The sequence below is a fragment of the Trichosurus vulpecula genome, chromosome 5, assembly GCF_011100635.1.
Source record: "Trichosurus vulpecula isolate mTriVul1 chromosome 5, mTriVul1.pri, whole genome shotgun sequence".
NCBI lineage: Eukaryota > Metazoa > Chordata > Mammalia > Diprotodontia > Phalangeridae > Trichosurus > Trichosurus vulpecula.
The window spans coordinates 205,547,016-205,573,536 of NC_050577.1; the positions used below are offsets into that span (position 1 = coordinate 205,547,016).

At 40.9% G+C, this 26,521-nt stretch overlaps 1 protein-coding gene across 4 annotated transcripts in view; it reads left to right on the plus strand.

Annotated features, from left to right (window-relative positions):
* Positions 1 to 26,521, plus strand: part of CACNA1C (calcium voltage-gated channel subunit alpha1 C) — a 1,048,429-nt gene that overhangs the window by 994,371 nt on the left and 27,537 nt on the right. For all 4 annotated transcript variants that reach the window (XM_036758696.1, XM_036758693.1, XM_036758694.1 and 1 more), the window contains 5 exons: positions 2,685 to 2,850; positions 3,945 to 4,072; positions 6,768 to 6,864; positions 8,151 to 8,253; positions 25,671 to 25,772. In XM_036758696.1, coding sequence (XP_036614591.1) covers positions 2,685 to 2,850; positions 3,945 to 4,072; positions 6,768 to 6,864; positions 8,151 to 8,253; positions 25,671 to 25,772 — 596 coding nt within the window. The remainder of the gene's footprint in view (positions 1 to 2,684; positions 2,851 to 3,944; positions 4,073 to 6,767; positions 6,865 to 8,150; positions 8,254 to 25,670; positions 25,773 to 26,521) is intronic.

Here is a 26,521-nt window from a genome sequence, read left to right on the forward strand (position 1 = left end):
AATACATTTATGCCTCTGCCTGGAAAATGGGAAGAAGTGAGGTAAGAGCTCTCTTCCTGGCCCAGAATCAATCATATTTCACCCAGGATATATGTTATGCTTGGATCATCCTCTCCTCTCTGGATCAGGAATCACTGCAATCACTCCCTATAGCTTAACTCTTGTTATTCCTCCGTGGCTCTCTGCTTTCTTGCAATAGATTCTTGCTTCTTGCTTTTCTGGTCCCTGCTTCTCCATTCTAGCTTCCTCCTCCAAGCCCCTTTCAACCCAAGGTCAGAGGAAGAACCTTGAAAATTTGCAGACCTTGGTTGGTCTGTTTGTTTGTTTTTTAAGGGTGAGGCATTCCAGCCAGCAGGGCAAGCACCTGGGTCCCACCGTCTCTCAAGTCACTCCCCCTGTGAGCGTGGCCACAAATGGGCTGCCTATATCCACATTCCAACTTAGAAACTTGTTCTGATGGGAGGTACCTTGTATCATGGGGCTATGTCAGCAGGTCAAGGATTGTCACATCTAAAACCTTACCAGTGAGCTGTGATCTTGAACTCTGAAACTCCCCCTTTCTAATCATAACCTCCTGTCCATCCATCTCTCCTTCAGTCTTCCATCCTCACTTCAACTTTCAGTCCTTTGCCATATTCCTGTTCTCCTTATCCATTATTCCTGCTCTAACCTAACTTCACACCCTTGTCTTATTGACATTCATTCCATTCAAAACATCAACCCTAATGTAAGGCCACCTATCCTGTAGTGCTCCATAACTCTCATACAGGGCACCTCTTCATCCTCTAGGCTTGTTCATTCACTCAATGACAGGTTGCTCAATGGCAGATCTGGGTTCCTAGAAAAGGACCACAGTCACATTGTTTACTCAGACTGAATCAAGGTCCTAGGATAACCCTATTGTGAGGGAATGTACTTCCCCTACTCAACACGAGCTCTCAAGCTAAACCACCAATGGGCTTCCATTTACAGAACCAGTCCTGATGATACTTTTAGATCATAAACATAACTATTTGCTTAGCAATAAGGCAAAAGAAATAATATCAGAGTTACTCATCTATTAAAGCAAATGTAGGAATCATTGTGATGTTACAATTCACACATAAATCTGAGTCACACTTTCCTACCAAGGCACAGTATCTACTGGGAAAAATACACACACACACACACACACACACACACACACACACACACACACACTTGCTCTCATGCACTGGTAAGGAGACCATGAGCGAAGAAAGTTCATCTCCTCAGGGTAACTCACAACCCAGGACCCCAGACTTGGACGTCATTGGTCCATTCAGGAACATCTATACCACAGAAAGCTGCTTGTTTGTTGGTCCTCACCACTTTGGCTGGGAAGATCCTCACTTCTTTTATTCTCCAACCAACAAAACATTTCCAAGTTCTTTTAAGTTACATTGATTCTTAGAAAGATAACAGAAAAGTGTTACCTTCCTAATTCATCTAGCAGTTCCCTTTAAGCCAGAGAACTCCCAGGCTCCTCAGGCTGGTTCTCTGTGGGCAGTCAAACTTCAGGCAGAGCTATTCACTCACCAGGATGCTGCATCAAGTTGGAGCAACCAAAGCTCGCCAAAAAAAGCTCAGGTAGACCCTCTGGACAAGGCAAACAAACCTTGCAAACTCTGCACTCATCAGGATTCTAGATCTCAGCATCTCTTCCTTGTTGGGCAATGCAACCATCCCTTGGGCAAATATTTCTGAACTGCTTCACTTCTCTTAAACTCTAGGTATCGCTAAAGGGCAATAAATAGGACTAAAACCCTCTTCCAATAATTCTAGCCTTTATACAGTCAAGAACTGGAAAGAAGCTGGAGCCTTATTATCAGCTTTATCTACTCAACACTAGCTCTCAAGTGAAACTACCAATGTGCTTCCGTTTACAGAACCAGTCATGGTGATACTTTTAGATCTTCAACATAACTATTTGCTTCTGCTTTATTCTTTTTAAACAGCTAACGGTTTCTTTTTGCCCCCTCATTCCACTCATGCATCTCCACTTTACTCCCCTGTGAGTCTTCCATTTTTCTCACCATATATTCCCTACATCAGAGCTCTCTGGTACTCAGTGACTCGACATTTACTTAGGAGGTAACAACTTATCAAGTCCCCAAGACACAAAATTCAATAAACTTATTTATACTAAGATGAATTTTAATGTAATCTACCCACAGGAGTGTTGGCATTGGAGAGACCATGCCTAGGACTAAAGGAACCAGAAATTGCATCTAGTGATGTAATTTAAGGCAGCGTGTTAGGCCAGTGGTTGAGAGTGTTTTGCATGTACCTCAAATCACAGTACATAGAAAGCTCGTATTTCACAAATGTCAAAGTTGACCCTGTTGGTGATACTATAATTGTTGTGATTTGTGAATATAATGATGACATAACATGATAGTGATTTTTTTTCTTTTTCTCTGGGACTTTTAGTGGTAGTTGTTCATTGTTCAATTTGTTTACATAATTCTGGCTGAATTTCTTAATTACAGTCATTATTCTTTCTCATAACAAAAATATGTATCTCTTCCTCCAGAACCGGGCCAGCCCCCATATCACAACTGATAATGTTACTGACGATGGTATCACTGTCTTCTAGTCCCTCTTTGCAAAGCCTGAGTTTTGATCCTGCCTTATCTCTCTTCTCCCTCACCCCTCACCCCCAGGTGTGCCACAGGGGAGGCATGGCAAGATATCATGCTAGCCTGTCTGCCGGGAAAGAAGTGTGCCCCTGAGTCGGAATCTAGTAACAGTACTGAATCAGAAACGCTCTGTGGTAGCAGCTTTGCTGTCTTCTACTTTATCAGTTTCTACATGCTCTGTGCCTTCCTGGTGAGATAATGCTGAAAGCAAACCTTCTCTGGACCCTCACCCCACCCCTGCCCCAATCTGGCCAAGGCGAGGGAAATGAACATTCTGCTCTAGAGTTTCCCAAACCCTTCAGGGTGGGTAGGCCACAGAGGAGCCCTGGTCAGGTAGATCCCAACCACAGAAAGACCTGGCTTAGGAAGATGAAGCTAGAGCAAGCGTGTCCAAAGACAGTAATGCAGAAATATGTCCATGGTCAGAAGCTCATGCAACCCAAATGGTGTACGTTTTCCTTCTTGACTATTGGTAACATAACCCATACGAGCAAGGTTTTGACAAGTATAAAGGAGAAATTTATGACAATTAGAAAACTAGGTCTAAACTGAAAAGGTCCTTAGAATACATCTAGTCCAACCCCAACATTTTACAGGTGAGGAAGCTGAAGCCTAGAGAGATTAAATGTCCTGCTCCAGATGATACAAGAAGCAAATGTCAGAGCTGGGATTTGAATTCGAGTCCTGTGACTCGAAGTTTACTGGAAATAAGCTGACTCATTAGGTAGTAAGTTCTCCAACAATATTTGGGCAGAGGAAGAAAGACTCCTTGTACAGAATTTTGGACTAGAAGATTCAGATAGGGATTGAACCAGATGCTATCTATGGTCTCTTCTAAGATTCTGGGACCCACAAAAACAGTGGAGCATTTACCTGCTGACCTTTGAAAACTACTTTTTTGTACTTTATTTACTTATTGGAGACAATTTCCTATAGCCCCTGGACACTGGCTAGTCGTTTGGCTTTATAACCTGCTACACGGCTTCCTTGGAAGGCTAATATTTCCACCAACATTCAAATTGCAGAGGGTAGGGTTTTGAGCAGTTGTTTCCTGGTACCAGATAGTTTTTTTGAAATCTTTACTCCTACCACCAAAAAAGATCAATTGATAAACTCTGCTAAAGGGAAAAGAAGCACCTTTATCCCTTCAGGGGTCCAGACAGCAGGGCTACATGTCATGCTCTCCCATCCCTTACCTTGTAACCAAGAACTATGGCCTTGGCATAACCATAGCAGGAGTGCATGAGTGGGGTCACTGAAAACCCCTCCTTGTACCTTCTGCAGATCATCAACCTCTTTGTAGCTGTCATCATGGACAACTTCGACTACCTGACAAGAGACTGGTCCATCTTAGGTCCCCATCACTTGGATGAATTCAAAAGGATCTGGGCAGAATATGACCCTGAGGCCAAGTAAGTACACAGAAAGATACATCACAAACTATGTGACATACCTGTACTGATATTTACAATAGTCGACAGGACCATGCTGAAGGTGTGGAGATTGTGACACAAATATTGACTATGGATGAGAAAAATTACCCTGGGATTAAAGGCTTTCAACTCAGGTTTCAGTGTTCAATTGAAAGAGAGAAAGGAAGGTGAGAGGGAGTGGGAGAAAATCTCAAAACTGCAATAATTAATAAAAGTTCACAGTTACATATCATTTTATGACTTATAACCTACATAAAAGTCTTCCCCCAATACCTCACCAATAAATTAAGGTGACCTGGGGCTCTTGAAAGCAATGCCAGTGGAGCATCACTTCCAAAATGGAAAGGCTTTGAATACAGAGCTAGGAACAGCCTATACCTGAGCACCAGTATTGTTCATGAAAACAAACCCTAAAAACTGAAATAGTTTTAGAAAGAAATTTATTAGGTCATCTGGTAGAGAAAAAGGAAGGGGTGGCTGCCCTTGGAAAAGAAGGGGTGGCTGTCTCTTCCAGGTTCTGAAAGGTTTACATTATATCGGATTTGACAAAGTCACATGTGAATCATCTGACTAAGTTATCATACATGAGTCACAAACAAATAACATGAAAGGAACCCAAAACACAAGCTTGGACCGAAAACAAGTTCTGGATGTGGAGATCCCAAACAAGAATGCTTTGTGTGGATCTAGGACCCAGAATTCCTTGTGGTTATATCTCCAAAATTCCTAGAGAGTTGCTGATGTCAGGTGACATTCTGGGTACAGGGAACTTCTAATCACATAAAGTTGGATTTAAACAGTGTAACAATTTTTTTTCAACTTTGAACAGATTAATTTCAGTTTATTTCTTATTTACTTATTTATTTTTAGTTTAGTTTGCAACATTCAGGTCCTCAAGTTTTTGAGTTCCAAATTTTCTCCCCCTCCTTCTCCTCACCCCTCCACAACCAAGATGGCATGCAATCCGATATAGGTTCTACATATACATTCATGCTAAATATATTTTCATATGACCAATGGCATGAACCATGAGAAAGAAGAAACAAAACAGAAACAAAAACAAATAAAAAAGAGAGCAAATAGTTTGCTTCAATCTGCATTCAGACTCCCTAGTTCTTTCTCTGGATGTGAATCACTTTTTTTCCATAATGAGTCTTTTGGAGCTGTCTCAGAACCTTGTATTGCTGAGAAGAGCCAAGTCTATCAAAGTCAGTCATCAGAGATACCATGTGTCTGTAATTGTGTATAACGTTCTCCTGGTTCTGCTCCCCTCACTCAGCATCAGATCTTATAAGTCTTTCCAGGTTATTATGAAGTCCATCTGCTCCTCTTATCTTATAGCACAATAGTATTCCATTACATTAATATGCCACAGTTTGTTTAGCCACTCCACAATTGATGGGCATCCCCTTGACTTCCAATCCTTTGCCACCACAAAAAGAGCTGCTATAAATATTTTTGAACATACAGGTCTTTTTCCCACTTGTATGATTTCTTTGGGATACAGCCCTAGAAGTGGTATTGCTGGGTCAAAGGTTATGCACATTTTTATAGCCCTTTGGGCAAAGTTTCAAATTGCTCTGCAAAATGGTTGGATCAGTTCACAACTCCACCAACAATGCATTAGTGTTCCAATTTTCCCATATCCTCTTCAGCTTTTATGATTTTCCTGTTTTGTCGTGTTAGCCAATCTGACAGGTAAGATATGGTACCTAAAAGTTGTTTTGATTTGCATTTCTCTAATCAATAGTGATTTAGAGCATTTTTTTCATATGACTATAGATAGCTTTAATTTTTTCCTCTGAAAACATCCTGTTCATATCCTTTGACCATTTCTCAACTGGGGAATGACTTGTATTCTTATAAATTTGACTCAGTTCTCTGTAACAACATAATAATTTTTATGAATTATACAATAAGGCATTCTTTCCACACCAGTTTAGCAAAATGCGGAGAGGTTTAGATAAACCTCTTGGTTTATTGGCCATAGGGGAATGAATTTTTCAGTCATAGTAACTTTCAAGGACCATCAGCTAAGGCAAGGATTGTGATTTGCAACAGGGAAAATTGCAGATCCTTGAAATAATAAAGTAATTTTAAATAATTTAGAAAGTACTTTCCTCACAGCCCTGTAGTGCCCAAGTCATTTGAGTATAATCATTCCAATTTTGTTGATGGGGATCAACCGAGGCAGACAGAGAAGTTAAATGACATGCCTATGATCACAAAGCTGTTATCAGAAGCAAAACTTGACCCCAGGACTTTTGACTCTACCTCCAGTGTGCTTTACATTACATAATACACCAGTCCAAAAACACTTCAGTCATAGACAATAAATCACACATAGCAGGCATTCAGTAAGTACTTACAGATCAGTTGATTGACTCAATAAGAATTTAAGTTATGCTATTTAAAATTCCTTCATTTTAAAACATCGGAATTATGGTCAATTTGTATTTGAATCTTTAGCATGCAACCATTGACAGTAGAGTATCACATGCTGTTCTTTAATTTTGAAAAAAGGTTGGCCAGCTGAGATGCAACTATATAACCCCTTCCCCTAGAGGCCTAGGCCACCATGGGATGAAGCTTCTGAAAGGTTGGGGGTGGAGGAAAGAGTGAATAGAAGTGAAGACTATGCCCTTCTAACTGCTCCCTTCTCTTCATCTTCCAGGGGTCGTATCAAACACCTGGATGTCGTGACTTTACTCCGGAGGATCCAACCCCCCCTAGGGTTTGGAAAGCTGTGCCCTCATCGAGTAGCATGCAAAGTAAGCATGACTGGGGTAAGGATAGGGAGGAAGAATGCCCATATCTGTAGGTGTATAAAGGAAGACACAGTTGGGGAATATGAGAAGAGAGAAAAGGTGGGAGAAAAGATGTTTACTAGCTATGTAGCCTTTTGGCGAATCATTGAGTCTTGCTGGGTCTTAATTATGTAATTTGTAAAAGGTATATTCCAAAACAGGGATTGACCCAAATTATCCACTGGTGTCCTTTCCAACTCTTAAGATCTATAATGGGAAAACAGAAAGATAGAATGAATGAGGATAACATCTCACATTCCTCTAATTTTACCCAGATGGCCGGTTTGAGACAAGAGAGCAAGGTACTTTGATAAGAGGCCCAAAGACTTCATTTGAGAGTCCAGACATGTGTCCCCAAATAGAATGCCTTAGCTCTTTTTGATGGCTTCTGGGGATATATGGTCTGTTAATAACAGTATCTCCTAATTTGGTTCTTTCTTCTGCTTCCTAACTGAGAATGTTAACTATCCAACCACAGCCACATAATCCTCAAGCTAAAAGAAGCAGGCAAAAGTCATTTAGTCCATCTTCATGTCTCCATGAAAGCTTAAGCTGTTTCATTCTATCCTGTTAATATCACTTCTGTTCTTTAAACCTACATAGACTTAAGAACAGTACTGAGTTTCCATTCCCTACATCCCCTGCTTAGATGGCGGCTATAAACAGTGGCAGCACCATGACCAATGGGACAGGCCATAGAGAATCTAGAAAGACTCATTGGAGTTTCCCTTCCCTATTTTTACCCTTTAGTTAAGGTGCTCATTAGCCAGGGTTTCTCATTAGCTGAGTAATGGCCAATGGGAAGAGGACTAAGAGAGGATAGAGGAGACATAATATACTATGGAGATTATGCACTCTTGGATAATGCCAAACCGAGTAGATGCAAAAGACTACATTTGTGCACCAATTTAATTCCATTTGATCCTACAAACATTTATTAAGTACCTACTATGTGTCAGATGCTATGCTGTGTCCTGGAGATACAAAGGTGAAAAAGGAAACACCCTCTGCTTTCAAGGAGCTTACCAAACTCACCAAGCTCCATGTGCTCCAGAACTGTGGGGCCCTATAATTATTCTTTTATAATAGCTCAATGAGTCTTTTGAGAACTGTTTATTTCAAACAGTTCAATAGATAGGCAATATCAAGTATGATGAATCTGGCATAGGGAAAGAACCCCATAAAGAGCTCTTGAGGGGCAGGAGGAAGATAAGAGGAACAAAGGCTTTAGTCTTTCCCTTTCTCTACAGCGTCTGGTGTCCATGAACATGCCTCTGAACAGTGATGGGACTGTTATGTTCAATGCTACATTGTTTGCCCTGGTCAGAACAGCCTTGAGGATCAAAACAGAAGGTAAGGCAGTCTTGTCACACTTCACCCCCTTCTCCCAGAAGACCGCTATCCCATAGGAAATGGGAGAGACACACAGACAGAAATAGCCTGATTCCATAGGTATATTCCGTAAGTATAAATCACTATCAAAGAAATTGTACTAAACCTGTTGTGCATTCTCATCCAAATTACTTCTAAATCATATAATCAGAGTTTCATAGGGTTTTCTTACCCTGGACAGATGCATTGGTAAAATGTAGCTTAAATACCTTGCTTATTCTAGAGTATAAAGGAAGGTATACCTCTCCCCCTACCCACTGCATTCAAGTTAGTTGAGTGTGCATCTTGAAAGACTTAGTCCATCTCCTGGTTGAGCAATAGATGCACCCTAGGGACAGGGTGAATCTGGCATCCAGATTTATAGATTTACACTTTTCTGATTGTTGGAAGACTCACTCCCACCAACAGCACCCCCCTGCCTCCACCGCACAGACACTATTACTTTCACCGCACCGCCCTATTAATTTCAGGCTCTGGACCTTATGAAAAAGTCCTGAAGTGTTTCTAGTACACTACAGGGGAGGGTCTGAGAGATGGTGTGTGGTCCAAAGCAGTCCCAAAACAGGTATAATTGAAGGTGTATTGACCTCATCTCATAAGCACATGCACCAGCTAATGCTGAATTATCCTAGAAAACAAAAGGCTCTTTGGTAGAAGGAAATAGCCAGGGAAGTCAAAGGAAGTAAATGACTTGGGAAGAACTGAAACATTCCACCATACTGTCATTGTCAGCAATAAACATTTGATGATCACTTGCTGTGTCAGATACCATCTAGAGTGTGTTTAAGAAAATAAGAGATCTAGTCCTTTTAAGTGTCTGTAGTCTGACTAGTTACAACACAGCTTATCCAGCCACTGGTGATAAAGTAACTGTGTGGTCTGGAGAAAAAGGAGTGGACTGGGATGCCTCTCTGAACCTCAATTTCCTCATCTTTAAAATGAAGTTCTTGGACACTCTAAGGTCCTTTCCTACTTCTTAGCATCATATGATGATGCATGTCAATAAAACTTCCCCTGGTTTTTAAAGAGCTAGAAAGGAACCTAGATGATATTGAGATCAACTTCCTCCAAGTATTGGAGTCTAATTAATATATGTCAGGAGGCAAGGGATTAAGTGGTTGAAGAGGGACTGGATGAAGATAGCTGAAAGCTGCTAGATGTCAGAGAAAGTCAGAAGGAGTAAACCAAAAGCTGAGAGAAACAGAAAGAGAAACCAGGCCCAAACAAGGACATTCCAGAAGTATGGCATACAGGAAGACCAAACCAGGCAGAACAGTTCCAAATTACTTTCTAGAATGGTTGGACTAATTCATATCTCCATCAACACTGCATTAGTTATACCTAATTTCCTATACCGGTTCCAATATTTGTTATTTTCCCTTTTTGTCATCTTAGTGAATCTAATGGGTATGAAGTAGTGCTTCAGAGTTGTTTTTTAATTTTCATTTCTCTAATTATTAGTAATTTAGAGCATTTTTATGTGGCTATTGATAGCTTTGGTTTTTTTTCTCTGAAAACTACCTGTTCATATCCTTTGACCATTGAATTGTCAATTGAATTGTCAATTGAAGAATGGCTCTTATTCTTGTAGATTTAACTCAGCACCCAAAAACCCAGTGCCAAAACCTCAGAAAAGCTGGATAGAAGTCCAGGAATCCTTCCAGAAAAAAAGCAAACTGTCACATGTGCAGGGGAAATTAGACAATCCTCAAAGTGGGACAAGGGGTGGAGTGAAGGGAATTCTCTCCCTTGACTGGGGCTAAGGAAGTCGAGTTCAAGTTGGAAGGATGATATTAACAGAATATATATACTTAAAAAGTCAGGCTAAGTTCATGCCACAGAATTTCCCAAATGCTATGATCTAAAAGTTCAGGAACAGAAAGTCTATTTTGTGAAATAAAAAATAAAAAACCTAGGGAATCTATAAGATCTGAGGCCAAAATGCAGTCTATCAGCACCAATCTCATTGGATGAAGACCAGTACATTGTGATTTCTAGTTTTAGTAATTCCCAGAAGGGAGTTGGCACATATTGCAACAAGCTATTGTCTGGTCATTGCACACTTGGCCTGAACGTAGGTGGCAGGACATAAGCCCCCTAAGAGAAGAGATCGTCTCATTTTTTATACTTGTATCCCTAGCACCTAGCAAAGTGACCAACACATATTAAATGCTAAATAAATGCTTATTCATTGACACTGGCTGGTCATGTCATAATTGCAGTCCCAGAAGTCATAGGTAATCATTGGTTGTATAAGATCTTGAATGATGCCATATGGCTGGTCTCTGGCCTCTCATGGCAGACACAGATCACTGCTTCTCATTATGGAGGACTTAAAGAACAAGCCCAGTGGAGACCAACTCTTTTTGGGAGTGGATTTCATGCATGTTTGGAGAACAGATAATTAGGCCTCAAGGTAGGTTTCTCAAAAGTTCCCATGAATTTGCTCTAATAGCTCTGGCTGAAGTTTAGTGGCTGGAGAGTTTATAGGCTTCAAAAGGCTCCACTGAGACGATGTATTCAACAGATGTTTAAATTTAGGTTTTAATGAAAGGGCATCTACCTGATTAGAATGAGGGACAGTTGATAGCAAGTTGATAGCAAGATCATGTCCAGTGGACAGGATTGAGTCGCTAGGTAGTCTAAAGGTGCTCTAAGTTTGTGTAGTTGTAGTGGCCAAAGATCAGATATCATGCCCTTTTGCACTGGTCTATCTATGCTTCAGATGTGATTTTGTGAGTAGTTCCTTCTCCCAGATTGACATCAATCAGCTTTCAAGAGAAGTGTCCACAGGGCTGGGGCATAGAGGAGGGCAGTGAGGCCCATGAGAAGATGGCAACGTTGGCTGTGTCAACCACTAAGATGAACTAGTTGCATCAAGAGAGGACCAGAGATGAACTGAGGTTTTGGGTTGTGGGTTTGGGGATTTTTTTGTTTGTTGGTTTTGGGAGGTTTTTTTGTCATTAAATGTGCCTTCTACCCCAGGTATCTGCAGAAAAACTAGATGAGGGAGCAAAACACAGACCCCTGGTTAACCACACTAATACAAGAAAATGCTGCAGATAAAGGTCTCCCATTTCAGTACATGCACCTTATGTGAATCCATATGTCATCCTTACCTATCTTTTTTGTGCTATGGAGTTTTAGCTTCTCAAATTGATACTGTCCTGAAGGACAGTTTGGACCAGTTGCATCCCAAGAATAGAACAGGATATAATAGAACTAAAACCCCAACTTTTAGTCCAGGAGATCTTGAAACAACAAATTCATGAGACTCTGAAGAACCACATTGACCATTACTTAATCTATGCAGTATAAAACTGATATAGACCATACTAGGTTGAGAAAACCATCTTCTATTCCTCACCATTTCATATCTGAACCAAGTTATATTTGCCTCAAGAGTCCAATTTAGTGACTACAACCATCTGTGCCAACTGGCAAGGAAAAGAGAGTAGGAAGGGGAGGTGCTGATCCCCAAAAGTGATGGTATTCAGAGCTCTGTAATCATGGCAGATCCTTAGCCCCTCACTTCTCTGTTAAAAAGATGTCCTGGGACACTGGTGGCAAAGGTAAGGAGCCTTATGGACCCAGATGTTTTCCAAGAACTGTCACAGACCCATTGTCTCTGACCTGGCTATAGAATCAGATTTCAGATTTGGAATGGAACTCAGAGACCATCTAGTGCAACCCAATCTGATAAAAGAATTTCTTTTATACACCATCCAACTAGTGGTCCACCAATCTTTGGCTGAAGACTTCTTTCTAAAGCAGTCCATTCCAATCTGAATAGCTCTCATTGCTAAGAAATTGTTCCTTACACCAAGCCTAAATTTGCCTCTTTATACCTTTCTACTCATTACTCCTAGTTCTGTCCCCTGAGGCCAAAGAAAACAGGTCTAATAAGCTAATCTGAGTCTTCTTTCTCAATATTCTCATATGGCATGAACTCAGAGTCTCTCATCATCATGATTGCTCTCCCCTTGAAGTGTTCCAGCTTACTTACACACACCCTAAATATGGTGCCCAGATTTGGTGCTCCATATGTGGTCTGACCAGGTCTGATTCTGGCACAATGGGACTATCACCTCCTTATTCCTGGAACTTGTGGCTCTCTTCATGCAAACCAAGACCACATCAATTTTTTGACTATTCTGTGACACTGATATTGAGTTTGCACTCATTTCCCTAGATATTTTTCAGACAAACTGCTTTCTAAACATGCCTCCCCACAATACTCCACCTTGTATTTGTGAAATCAATTTTTTGAACCTAAGCATAAGACTTTACATTTATCCTTCTTGAATTTTGTTTTATTTGATCACTCCAAATTCTCTATGCCATCAATATCTTTTTGTCTCCTGACTTTATCATCCGGTGCGTTACCTATCCCTTCCAGCTCTGAAATCAATAAACATGCCATCCTGTGTCTGCATCCAGTGAGTCAGTCAAAAAGAATTTATTAAGAGCTTACTATGTATCAGATGCCATGCTAAGCAATGGGGTTACAAAGGACAGAAAAACAAAAACAAAAACATCCAGTCCCTGCTATCAAGAAGCATACATTCTAATGGAAGAAATAACATGTAAATAGACACATACAAAATATATATATATATACAAAGTTGAATGAAAGTAATCTAAAAGGAAAAGTAATCCTGGCAGCTGGAGGGACCAGGAAAAGCCTACAGCAGAAGATGAATTCTGAGCTGAGTCTTGAAGGAATCCAGGAAAATTGTGAGAAGACACACCATTCCAGGCGTGAGGCATGACCAGTACAAAAACATGGCGAATGGGAGGAGTGTCATGTTCAAGGAACTACAAGTAGCTGGATTATAGATTGCATACAGGTTAATGAAGAATGGAAAGGTAGAAAGGGAGTAAATTATAAAGAACTCTAAATACCAGTTAAAGGAATTTATATTTGGTCCCAGAAGTAATCTGGAGCCACTGAAGCTCATTGACAAGGGGAGTGACATGGTCAGACCTACACTTCAGAAAAATCTCTCTGGCAGCCAAAGGGAGAATGGCTTGGAGTGAGGGGAGACTTGAGTCAGGGAAACCAGTTAGAAGTTCATTGCAATAGTCTAAGTGAGAGGAGATAAATATCTAAACTAGGGTTATGATTTGAAGGCAAAGAGGACAAGATTTAGTAATAAATTGTATACATGAAATAAATGAGAGGAGTCAAGGTTGACACCAAGATTAGGAGCCTGAATAACTGGGAGAATGGTGGTGTCCTCAGTAATAATGCAGAAGTTGGGGGAAAGGGAGGGTTTGGGAGTGAAGTTCTTGTTTTAGTTATATTGAGTTTGAGATGCCTACAGGACAACCAATCTGAGCTGTCTAGAGGGCATTGGAGTTGTCAGATTATAGCTTAGGAAAGAATATGAGACTAAGGAAGCATCTGGAAATCATCTGCATAGAAGTTGAAAATTGAAGCTATGAGAGCTGATGAGATCACCCAGTGAGATAGTATAGATTGGAAAAGAGAAGATAGCCCAAAACTGAGCCTTGAGGGATGTCCACCACTATTGGGAATGACATGAATGAAGATCCGGCAAAGAAGGCTAAGGAGAGGTTAAACAGATGGAACCAGGAAAGAGCAGTGTCAAGAAAACCTAGCAAGAAGAGAGTGTCCAAGACAGGGTGATCGACCATGTCAAATGCTGTAAAAAACAAAGAAAGTCAAGAAAGATCAGGATTTTTTTTAAAAAAAAGATCGTTAGATTTGGTGATTAAAGATCTTTGGTAAGTTTAGACACAGCAGTTTCAGTTGAGATGAGATTGGTAGCCAGATTGTGGTGGGTTTAGAAGAAAGTGAAAGGAGAGAAAGTAGAGGTATTGACTTTCTCTAAGAGTTTAGTTATGAAAGAGAATATATATGTGTGTGTATATATATATATATATACACAAATATATATGAAATAGAATGATAACCAATATAAATGGTCACATCAAGTGAGGCTTTTTCAAGGATTGGGAGAAATAGACATATTATAGGCAAGAAGGAAGGAGCCAGTAGATAAGGAGAGACTAGAGATAAGAGATAGATTAGGAGAAATTTACTGAAGAAGTTGGGAGGGAATGGGATCAAGAGTGTATGCCAAGAGTTTGATCTTAGAAAGGAAAACGGCTACCTCTTCATCTGATACCAGAATAAAAGAGATATTGGGACTAGATTCTCTTGGGTCATTGGTGTAGTCTGAATATATTGGAATGACATGAAATGAGGAGGGAAGAAATGAGAATTTTGAATAAACTTAATTTTTTCAATGAAGTATGAGGTGAGGGCCTTAGCTGAGAGAATTGAGGGAGAAGATGCTTTGGTAAGGTTGAGGAGATAGTTTGGACCAGCTACTGTGGACATTTGGATAACAAATCAATTAGGGAGGAATTAAATGTTCGCCTTGCTACAGTGAGGGCCCAGTTAAGATTAGATAACATAAATTTGTAGTAGGACCAATCAGCACATTTTGCAATTTCTTTCAACTTTGTTCAACACCTCATGAATAGGATTGAGGAAGGCAGATGGTAGGAATAATCTAGGGTTGGGATTTGACAAGGATTGATCAATAACAGGACAAGGGGACAAGGGATTTATTGGTAAAGGATGGAGTAGGGTGTGTTCAGACTAGTACCTCTGGTGCAAGGGCTGCTTTCCATGTTTGATGTCCACCTGATCTACCTAACTCTCACCTGTGGCTCCAAGAAGCCATGGCATGTACAGTGGCCATACCCCAGTAAACCATTTCAGCAGATGGGCTAAAGCAGTTTGAGGGTAACCAAGGGATCTCAAACCCATTGGTGAGTTAGGGGTATATCTACCTCAAGCATGTGAAGACTTCCCCTGGTGGAATGAATGGATGAAGACAATTTATTCCAACAGCCATGAAGGCAGCCAAAACAGGCATTGTGGAGCACTTAGAGGTTAGTTAGGCATCGAAGACACCAAGGTCATCAACTGTATCTCAAGCCATCTTGACTCTGTCCTGCCATGGACTGTGATGACTCAGGAAGAGAGAGTGAGGCTGATAACTTCATGGAGCTCTGCCTCACTTAAATTTAATTTATGTATGAATCAAAAGACATCAACCATACCATTTTACGATTTTTACTTATTTCACATCCTGTGGTGACAGGCAAGTGACCAAGCAACAGGTGCAGATACACTGGGAGCTGCAGTCACAATCCTGCACACAGGCAGCCCAGGTCATAGGGTTACCTTATCACTGGAAGCAGCATTGGGATTCAGAAGCCCCCTGGGTGTCTGAGCAGCCTTTTAAAGATCTCACTGCCGACACCCCCTGGTGTGAGGAAAGGGCTAGAAAAGGTGCCTTAAAAATTGTCTGCTTATCCAACCCAGATCTGATTACTGCAGCCAGTGGGGATCCCACCCTGTGGTCAAAACACACACGAAAGAAAAAGGTATGAAAACTTCTGCAAAGATGATTCCACTCACCTTATAAACAACACAAAATCCAGTAGACCTGAAAGATGAACAGCTCTTGATGCGAGAGAACTCAGTAGGTATCACATCCAAATAGCAATCCTAAGTGAAACAAGGCTGGCAAATGAAGGCTAGCTTGCTGAAGTCAGAGATGGATACACATTTTTCTGGAGTGACTGCAGTGAAGGGGAGCGCCATGAAGCTGGCGTAGGTTTTGCAATCGAAACTAATCTAGTCAACAAGCTTGTATGCCTGCCAAAAGGAGTGAACGACAGGCTCATGACAATGCAATTGCCACTCGCAGGAAAATGCCGTGCTGCCATCGTCAGTGCCTATGCTCCCACCATGACGAACCCTGATGAGGTCAAAGAAAGATTTTATGAAGACCTGGAGACCCTTATCATCCATGTGCCAAAAGAGGACAAGCTCATAATTCTGGATGCCTTTAATACTAGAGCAGGCTCGGGCTATGAGACATGGCAGGAAGTCCTTGGGAGGAATAGAGTTGGAAACAGCAACAGCAATGGTCATTTACTACTGAAGACTTGTGCTTCTCATGACATTCTCATCACCAACACTGCCTTCCATGTCCATGTACCTAAATGCAATAAAACTTTATGGATACACCCTTGCAGGAAACACTGGCATTTAATAGACTATGTGATTGTAAAGAGTGGAGACAGGATGTGAGAGTGACGAAGGCAACGTGTGGCACAGAGTGCTGGACTTATCCTCTCCAAGAATATTTGCATTCAACAAAAGAGGCAGCCCCAAGGTAAAATGACTACCAGAAGAATTGGTGTCAACAGATTAGAGCAAGAAATGGAAACAGTTTGTGGCTAACTTGGAGAGAAAGTTGAACCAACACCCAATTGGCAGCAGTGAAGCAGAGAAGGAGTGGGCAGCTTTCAGAGATTTGGTGTATAACACTTTATTTGCTCATCTGGGTCAGAACACTCACAAACAAACAAGACCGGTCTGATGAAAAGGATGGGGAAATTCAGAAGCTGCTAAATGAAAAATTGCCAGCAGGATAATTCATGCATCTCTAAGAAGGCAGCATTTAATTCCATCAAAAGTAAAGTACAAGGAAACCTTAGAGAGATGCAGGATCCTTGGCTCAGTAAGAATGCAGATGAAATTCACTTTTATGCTGATAGTAACAATCCAAAGTGTTTTTACAATGCTCTGCAGGCTATTTATGGGCCAAAGACCTATGGTGCATTTCAACTACTCAGTGCCGATGGAGACACGGATTAGTGATAAGGACATGATCCTAAGGAGATGGGCTGAACACTTCCAGAATGTTCTCAACAGACCATCATCAATCAATGCTGAAGTCATTGATCATTTACCTCAGGTGAAAGTTAATCCCTCTCTAGATGAAGTTCCAACTGAAGAAGTTTCGAAGTTTTGAATGCCATTAGGTTCCTTTTATGTGGCAAAGCACCTAGTTCTGATTCTGTTTCAGCTGAAATAGGGGATCCATTGCTCATACAAAAGTTGACTGAAATTTTATGGGTTATCCTTCTAGAGGAGGTTATCCCCCAGGAGTTCAAGGACACTTCCATTTTCCACGTCTGTAAAGGTAAAGGAAATAGATTGTCCTGTGACAATCGTGGGGGTGAGGGGTGCTCTCTCTCTTAGTCATTGCTGTCAATATTCTTGCCAAAGTCCTTCTTAGTAGGTTGATCCTTCACCTGGAAGATGGCCATCTACCTGAGAGCCAGTGTGGCTTCAGAAAGGGCCGAGGAATGGTAGATATAGTATTTGCTGCCTGACAACTCCAGGAGAAATGCCAGGAGCAGAACAGAGGTCTGTGCGTAACATTTGTAGATCTGACCAAGGCCTTTGATACTGTAAGTCACAAGGGATTATGGAAAATTATGTCAGATTGTGTCAAAATTTGATTGCCTGGAGAAGTTCATCCATACTGTATGTCAGTTTCATGACGACATGCTTACCTAGGTTCTGGATAATGGACGATGATTTCGTGCTTCCTCAGCCATCAGTAGAGTAAGACAAGGCTGTGTGCTTCCTCCCGTGCTTTTTAGCATGATGTTTTCAGCCATGTTGTCAAACACCTTCAGTGAGGACAAGCATGTCATCAAGATCAGCTACTGCACTGATGGTAAATTCTTCAACTTGAGAAGATTACAGGCAAGACTAAAGTGGAAAAAGTGTTGGTGCATGATTTTTTTGTTTGCATATGATTGTGTACTCAATGCAGCCTCTGAAACTGAGATGCAATGAAGTATGGATCAGTTCTCTGCTGCTTGTGCTAATTTTGGCCTAACAGTTAACACTGAGAAAACACAGGTGCTCCGTCAGCCACCACCACACCATCCATACGTGGAACCATCAGTTACAGCAAACGCGGAAGTTTCGAACAGTATGGATGAGTTCACTTACCTTGGCAGTATACTTTCCAGGAATGTATGTTCGGATACTGATGCACACAGCGCCATAGCCAGCTGTGTTTGGGAGGTTCTGAAAGAAAGTGTGGGAGAGAAGTATTAGACCGACTACCAAACTGAAGGTCTACACAGCCATTGTGCTGACTTTATTGTTGTATGCCTATGAAACCTGGACAGTCTACCAGCTCCATGCCAGGAAACTGATTCCCTTCCATTTGAATTGTCTTGGGAAGATTCTGAAGATCTCCTGGCAGGTACCAGACACTGAGGTCCTTTCTTGAATGAAACTGCCAAGTGTTCAAGCTACTGCAGGGAGTGCAGTTCTGATGGGCTGGCCATTGTTCAAATGCCAAAAGTACATTTGCCAAAAAGACTGTTTTATGGAGAACTGACACAGGGCAAGCGCTTAATGGTGGTCAGAAAAAGCGATACAAGGACACTTTCAAGGTCTCTCTTAATAACTTTGGAATTGATTGTGTGACATGGGAGACACTGGCACAGGACCACCCAGCATCACGTGCCCACATCAGAGAAGATGCTGTGGTCTATGAGCAAAGTAGAACTGAAACAGCTCAAAAGAAATGAGATGTGCAAATTTAAAGAATCCACCCCAAATGTTCACATGGACTATTTGTGCCCAACCTTGGTAAAGCATTCCAAGCTTGTACTGGTCTGATCAACTACAATCAGACACACTGTAATTCACCTCTAACATAATGATGTCATATTTGCCCACTTTGAGAATGAAGGACAACAACCAACCAACCAACCAACAGTATACCTATTTTCCCAAACCCCCTCTAGTATCTGTAATTTTCTTTTTTGTCACCTTAGCAAATCTGATGGGTGAGAAGTGGTACCTCAGAGTTATTTTAATTTTCATTTCTCTAATTATTAGTAATTTAGAGCATTTCTTCATATGGCCATTGATAGCTTTGGATTTTTTTTCTTTGAAAACTACCTGTTCATATCCTTTAACCTTTTATCAATTGGAAAATGTCTCTTATTCTTGTAGATTTGACTAAGTTCCCTATATATTTTAGAAATGAGACCTTTATCAGAGAAACTTGCTTCAAAGATTTTCCCCCCATATTTCAACTTTTTTTCTAATTTTAGCTATAGTGGTTTTGTTTTTACAAAAACTTTTTGATTTATGTAATTAAAATTATCCATTTACCTCCTGTGGATCTCTCTATCTTTTCTTTGGCGATTAACATTTCCCCTACCCATAGATATGATAGGAAATTTCTTCTATGCTCCATTAATTTGCTTATGATATAACCTTTTATGTCCAAGCTTATCTTAATATACATTGTGAGATGTTGGTCTCTACATGGTTTCTGCCAAACTACTTTCTAGTTTTTCCATCAGTTTTTTTGTCAGAGAGTGAGTTCTTGATAATTGTTTTGATAATTACATCTTTATAATATAGTTTTGGATCTGGTATTGCTAGGCCCCACTCATTCCCACTTTTTCATTGATTCCCCTTTGTTCCCCCAGATGAATTTTATTATTTTTTCTAGCTCTATAAAGTAATTCCTTAGTAGTTTGATTGGTATGGCATTGAATAAGTAAATTACTATAGGTAGTTTTCTATTTTGTTATATTGATTTGGTTTACCTATGAGTAATTAATATTTCTCCAATTACTTAGATTTATCTTTATTTGTATGAAGAGCATTTTTTAAAAATCATTATTTATTTATTTAATATTTTTAGTTTTCAGCATTGATGTTCACAAGACTTTGAATTACAAATTTTCTCCCCATTTCTACCCTCCCCCCCACTCCAAGATGGCATATATTCTGATTGCCTGTTCCCCAGTCAGCCCTCCCTTCTGTCACCCCACTCCCCCCATCCCCTTTTCCCTTACTTTCTTGTAGGGCAAGATAGATTTTTACACCCCATTGCCTGTATATCTTATTTCCTAGTTGCATACAAAAACTTTTTTTTGAACATCTGCTTTTAAAACTTTGAGTTCCAAATTCTCTCCCCTCTTCCCTCCCTACCCACCCTCCCTAAGAAGGCAAGCAATTCAACATAGGCCACATGTGTATCATTATGTAAAACCCTTCCACAATACTCATGTTGTGAAAGACTAACGACATTTTGCTCCTTCCTATCCTATCCCCCTTTATGCAATTTTCTCCCTTGACCCTGTCCCTTTTCGAAAGTGTTTGCTTTTGATTACCTCCTCCCCCTATCTGCCCTCCCTTCTGTCATCCCCCCTTTTTTATCTCCTTCCTCCTTCTTTCCTGTGGGGTAAGATACCCAACTGAGTATGTATGTTATTCCCTCCTCAGGTTAAATCCAATGAGAGCACGATTCTTTCAATCCCCCTCACCTGCCCCCTCTTCCCTTTCTACAGAACTGCTTTTTCTTTCCACTTTTATGCGAGATAATTTATCCCATTCTCTCTCTCCCTTTCTCTCTCTCTCAATATATTCCTCTCTCATCCCTTAATTTGATTTTATCTTTTTAGATATCATCCCTTCATATTCAACCCACCCTGTGCCCTCTGCGTGTGTGTGTATGTATATTCCCTTCAGCTACCCTAATACTGAGGTTTCATGAATTATACACATCATCTTTCCATGTAGAAATGTAAACCAAACAGTTCAACTTTAGTAAGTCTCTTATGATTTCTCTTTCTTGCTTACCTTTTCATGCTTCTCTTGATTCTTGTGTTTGAAAGTCAAATTTTCTGTTCATCTCTGGTCTTTTCACTGAGAAAGCTTGAAAGTCCTCTATTTTATTGAAAATCCATATTTTGCCTTGAAGCATGATACTCAGTTTTGCTGGGTGGGTGATTCTTGGTTTTAATCCTAGCTCCATTGACCTCCGGAATATCATATTCCTAGCCTTTCAATCCCTTAATGTAGAAGCTGCTAGATCTTGTATTATCCTGATTGTGTTTCCACAATACTCAAATTGTTTCTTTCTGGCTGCTTGCAGTATTTTCTCCTTGATCTGGGAACTCTGGAATTTGGCGACAATATTCCTAGTTTTCTTTTGGGGATCTTTTTCAGGAGGGGATCAGTGGATTCTTTCAATTTCTATTTTGCCCTGTGGCTCTAGAATATCAGGGCAATTCTCCTTGATCATTTCTTGAAAGATGATATCGAAGCTCTTTTTTTGATCATGTCTTTCAGGTAGTCCAATAATTTTTAAATTATCTCTCCTGGATCTATTTCCCAGGTAAGTGGTTTTTCCAATGAGATAATTCACATTGTCTTCCATTTTTTCATTCCTTTGGTTCTGTTTTATGATATCTTGATTTCTCATAAAGTCACTAGCTTCCAGTTACTCCAATCTAATTTTTAAGGTAGTATTTTCTTCAGTGGTCTTTTGGACCTCCTTTTCCATTTGGCTAATTCTGCCTTTCAAGGCATTCTTCTCCTCATTGGCTTTTTGGAGTTCTTTTGCCATTTGAGTTAATCTATTTTTTTAAGGTGTTATTTTTTTGGGTCTCCTTTAGCAAGTCATTGACTTGTTTTTCATGGTTTTCCCACATCACTCTTATTTCTCTTCCCAATTTTTCCTCTATTTCTCTAACTTGCTTTTCCAAATCGTTTTTTGAGCTCTTCCATGGCCTGAGACCAGTTCATGTTTTTCTTGGAGGCTTTTGATGTGGGCTCTTTGACTTTGTTGACTTCTTCTGGCTATATGTTTTGGTCTTCTTTGTCACCAAAGAAAGATTCCAAAGTCTGAGTCTGAATCTGAGTCTGTTTTCGCTGCTTGGCCATGTTCCCAGCCAACTACTTGACCCTTGAGTCTTTTCGTCAGAGTGTGACTGCTTGTAGAATGGAAAGCACTTTGTCCCAAGCTTGAGGGGCTCTACTGTTGTTTTCAGAGCTATTTCTACACAGCAAGCTCTGCCACACCAGTGCTCCTCCTCCCTCAAGAACCACCAATGCAGACTGGGACTCAGATCTAAGCAGGCTCTGCACTCAGGCTGTGATCCGCCACTTAATTTCTCCCATAAGGTGTTCCTGGGGCCAGAAGCAACTGCAGCTGTAGTTCTGTCCTCAGAGCTGCACCACCTCCGCTGCCCCTGGGGCGGTGGCCAAACCATGAACTCCTTTCACTCTGTCCCCACAGTTTTTCCTACTAACCTTCTCTATTGTCTTTGGTGTTTGTGGGTTGAGAAGTCTGGTGACTGCCACAGCTCATTGATTCAGGGTGCTAGGGCTCGCTCTGCCCAGCTCCTGGTCTGGTTGGTCCAGGCACAGCTCACACTGGGCTCTGCTCCACTCTGCTTCCAGCTCCATGCTACAGACCTTACCCAGAGACCATCCAGGCTGTCCTGGGCTGGAGCTGTGCTTCCCTCTGCTATTTTGTGGGTTCTGCAGTTCTAGAATTTGTTCAGAGCCATTTTTATAGGTGTTTGGAGGGTCCTGGGGGAGAGCTTTAGTCCAGTCCCTGCTTTCCAGCCGCCATCTTGGCTCTGCCCCTCTGAAGAGCATTTTATAATTGTATTCATATAGTTCCTACACTTGGCGTGTAGACTCCCAAGTATTTTATAGTGCTATTACTCTATAAATCATTCTCTTTGTTCTAAACACATCACTTTCCATCAGTTCATACAAATCTATGATCATTTGCTTCTGTATATTGAAAACAATGTGACCTTGCTTAGTGCCTTATGGTTTCCCATTCACAGTTGCCTTCTTCTGCTTTTCTTGAGGCCTATGTTTGCATGTCATATTTTCTGCTTAACTCTGATCTTTTCATCAGAAAGGCTTAAAAATACTCCATTTTATTAAATATCCATTTTTCCCTTATGGGATTATAGTCAGTTTTGCTGATTGTATTCCATAGCCTCCATTTCTTTATAGTCACGACTGCTAAATTTTATATGACCCTGATTATGGGTCTATGGCACTTGAATTATCTCTTTCTTACTACTTACAGTATTTTCTCCTTGATATGAAAGCTCTGAATTTTGGCAATAACATTCCTAGGAGTTTTATTGGATTCTTTCAACTTCTACTTTGCCCTCTGGTTCTAAGAGATCTGGGTAATTTTCTTTTTAAGATTTCTTGAAATATGATATCTAGGCTCTTTTTTTTGTTCATGGCTTTCAGGTAGTTGAATGATCCTTAAATTAGCTTTCCTTGGCTTATTTTCTAAGTCGTTCGCTTTTACTATGAGGTATTTCACATTTTTTTCTATTTTTTCAGCCTTTTGACTTTGTTTTATTATTTCTTGATGCCTTGTGGAGTCATTACCTTCCATTTTACCAATTTTAATGTTTAAGGAGTCATTTTCTTCAGTAAGGTTTGAATCTTTTTTGTACATTTTCTTTTTATGATTTTCTTGGATATTATTACTTTTTCCATTTTTTTCTCTATAGCTCTTATTTGAATTTTAAAATCTTTTTTGCCTTTTTATTATTCTTTAACTCTTCTAGGAATCCCTTCTGAAGTTGTGTCCAAATTGCATTTTTCTTTGAGTCTTTGCTTTAGATGTTTCCAAGTCATTGTCTTTTTCTGTGTTTGTGTCTTGAGCTTCCCCGTCATCATAGTATTTTTTATGGTCAAGTTCTTTGTTTGCTCATTCTTCCAGCTTACTTCTTGGCTCTGCTCACTTTGGAGAAAGATATATGGCCTGAGTTTTTATCTTTTTATGCCCTTCTACTGCTTTTACCACTCAGGGGTTGGGGAAAGTGGGCAGGGAGGCAGGGACTGCAAGTTTGTCAGTGCTTCCAAAGTGCTATGACCCAAAGAAACATTTATTCATCAACTTCCTAGTCCAAGTTCTATAAGATTCTGATCCAGGTTTGGTTATGTTGGATTGTACATAGTTGTGTTTTAGTAGACTGATGTTGGATGAAGTCACTGTTAACCCAATGGAAAGTTAATTCCATTGCAGGCTATAGGACTAAAATTTAGAATTGAGTCCCTACTCTGCTCTTGGGCTCAGAGCCACACAGCTAAACTTCTGAAACTTATTCCTTACTCCATACACAATGAGAACCTTGCTTGCTTGTGACCATTAATCTCCACTCTAGAACTGTTACCTGGAACTGGGTTGTGGGCAACAGAGTTGCCAGATGACATTCATTCGTGCTCCCAGCACTATTTCAGGGGTTCCCTAGGATTTCTTTCTACCCCAGCAGTCTCAGCCTCCTTACTATCCCTAGGTGTTTAAATGTATCTCATTTCTGCTACTGAGCTGTGTTCCTGGCTAGTGCCCGCCTCAGTGTCCAAAGACCTCTCTGTCTGTCTTCCTAAACTTCCCTGGCCTGGAAAAATAATTCACTGTGACTTTTTTCTTACTTTCCCCAATCAGAATTTGGTCTTTCATGTTTTCTGGGACCATCATTACTCATTTTCTGCAAACATGATGGTCCACTGGAATCTAAGAAGAACCCAAAGCATTTCTCACACAGTAAATTGAGCAAACCCCACTTTACCTTCTAGAGAAATATGGCCCTGAAAAACTAGTTCCCTCCATTTTTGTTTTGACAGTCAATATAATGAGTACCATTTATTGCTCTCCACATTTGGAATCTTCACTAACGACTCAATACAGATTTATTAAGTATCTGCTATGTGCCAGGTGTGTGCTAAGTGCCGAGTATACAGAAAAGAGGTAAAAGGCAGTTCCTGCCCTCAAGGAATTCGCAGTTTCTTACCATCTAGGACAGCAGTCAGCAATGTCTTTACTCAGAAGTGCAACTTGTAGAGATAGTAAGTCACATCACTGGGTCCCCCTGACTGGGCTAAAGGTACAGGCAGGAGGGAAAGAAAACAGGAAGATGAAGAAGTGGAAATAATGTTATTCAAATAAGGCTTTAAAGTTTACAAAGTATTTCCCTCACAAAATGTATACAAGATAGAACAGTAATATCCCCACCTTACAGATGGGGAATATAGAGGTATAGAGAGGTAAAGTGACTTGCTTAGAGTCACAGAGCTAGGAAGTAATGAAGCTAAGACTCACATTCAGAATCTTCTGCCTCTAAGATCAGTGCTTTTCTCCCCTGAACTATTTATTATGCCTCTTAAGGGAAAAGTAGCAGCAGTGGTACAGTGGATAGGATAGAGCATCAGGCCTAGAGCCAGCAAGACCTGAGTTCAAATACAGCCTCAGCTACCTGCTAATTGTGTGACGCTGGGCGAGTCACTTAACCCATTTGCCTTAGTTAACTCGTCTGTAAAACGAGCTGGAGAAGGAGATGGCAAACCACTCCAGTATCTTTGCCAAGAAAACCCCAAATGGGCTCACAAAGAGTCAGACATGACTGAAAAACAACTGAACAAAAGTAAATGGTAGTAGTAGTAGTAATAGGGGTGTGGGGTGTGTGTGTGTGTGTGTGTGTGTGTGTGTGTGTGTGTGTGTGTGTGTGTGTGTTGGGGGATGAACAGAGAAAAAGGAAAAAGAAAGAAATATGTGTATGTGACATGTTAGAGTGAAACCACTGGCACCCATTCCACTGGTCACCTTCTGGTTTAGGCTTGCCCTCCCCTAGGGCTGACAGTGTTTTCTTGATCCTTCTTCTTTCAGGGAACCTGGAACAAGCCAATGAAGAGTTGCGAGCAATTATCAAAAAGATCTGGAAACGGACTAGCATGAAGCTCCTAGACCAAGTGGTTCCCCCGGCTGGTGGTAAGTGCTCTGCTGAGGGCCTCCCTCCTCTCTCCCACTGCAGTGGTTTTTCTTCCTGAACATCCACTTTTCCTCTAGTGTTCCTTGGAGTCCCAGAAAGAAAGTGCTTAAATGAGTGGTCTTGAATCCGGTAGACCTGGGGGATCATAGAGGAGAAAAGTATCTCCAGATCCTTTTTGTGGGGCTTGGAAGCCCTCTTAAAGAGACTGGAATGATAAATTTCTGTGGAGCACGCCAGGCAGATTCCTTTGATCCCAAGATGCTAGGCAGTGGCAGCCACAGGCAGAACTCTAGCGAAAGCCCAGAAAGTAACTGTTCTCCCACAGAAAATTAGACAGACCTCCATTTATCTTCTAGGGAAGCTTGACCCTGAAAAAGTCTCTTCAATTATTATTTTGTCCAGAATAATTTACTTCATCCTAGACTGACCTGGGCAGTTTTGAATGATCTTGTTTGGGAATGGGAATGATGCTCCCTTGAGACTGTAGCAGACCAAAAGTACCATCACTTCACCATCTATGGGCTGTGCTTGTAGGAAAGTAGGGAAACAGGAGAGGGCATCCAGATCTCACCAGATTTAGCCTGAAAATCTCCATTCCCCTTCCCCATTCTCTTGAAGAAGGGGCTTGCTTAGGGAAGGAAAGATGCTTAAGATTTTCTCTTAGGAGCCTGATTGGGGACCAGGGCAGGGAATGGGGGGACAGGAGGGGAGGGGTTGCCACACAAGGTTCTGAGTTGCCTAGCCCAAC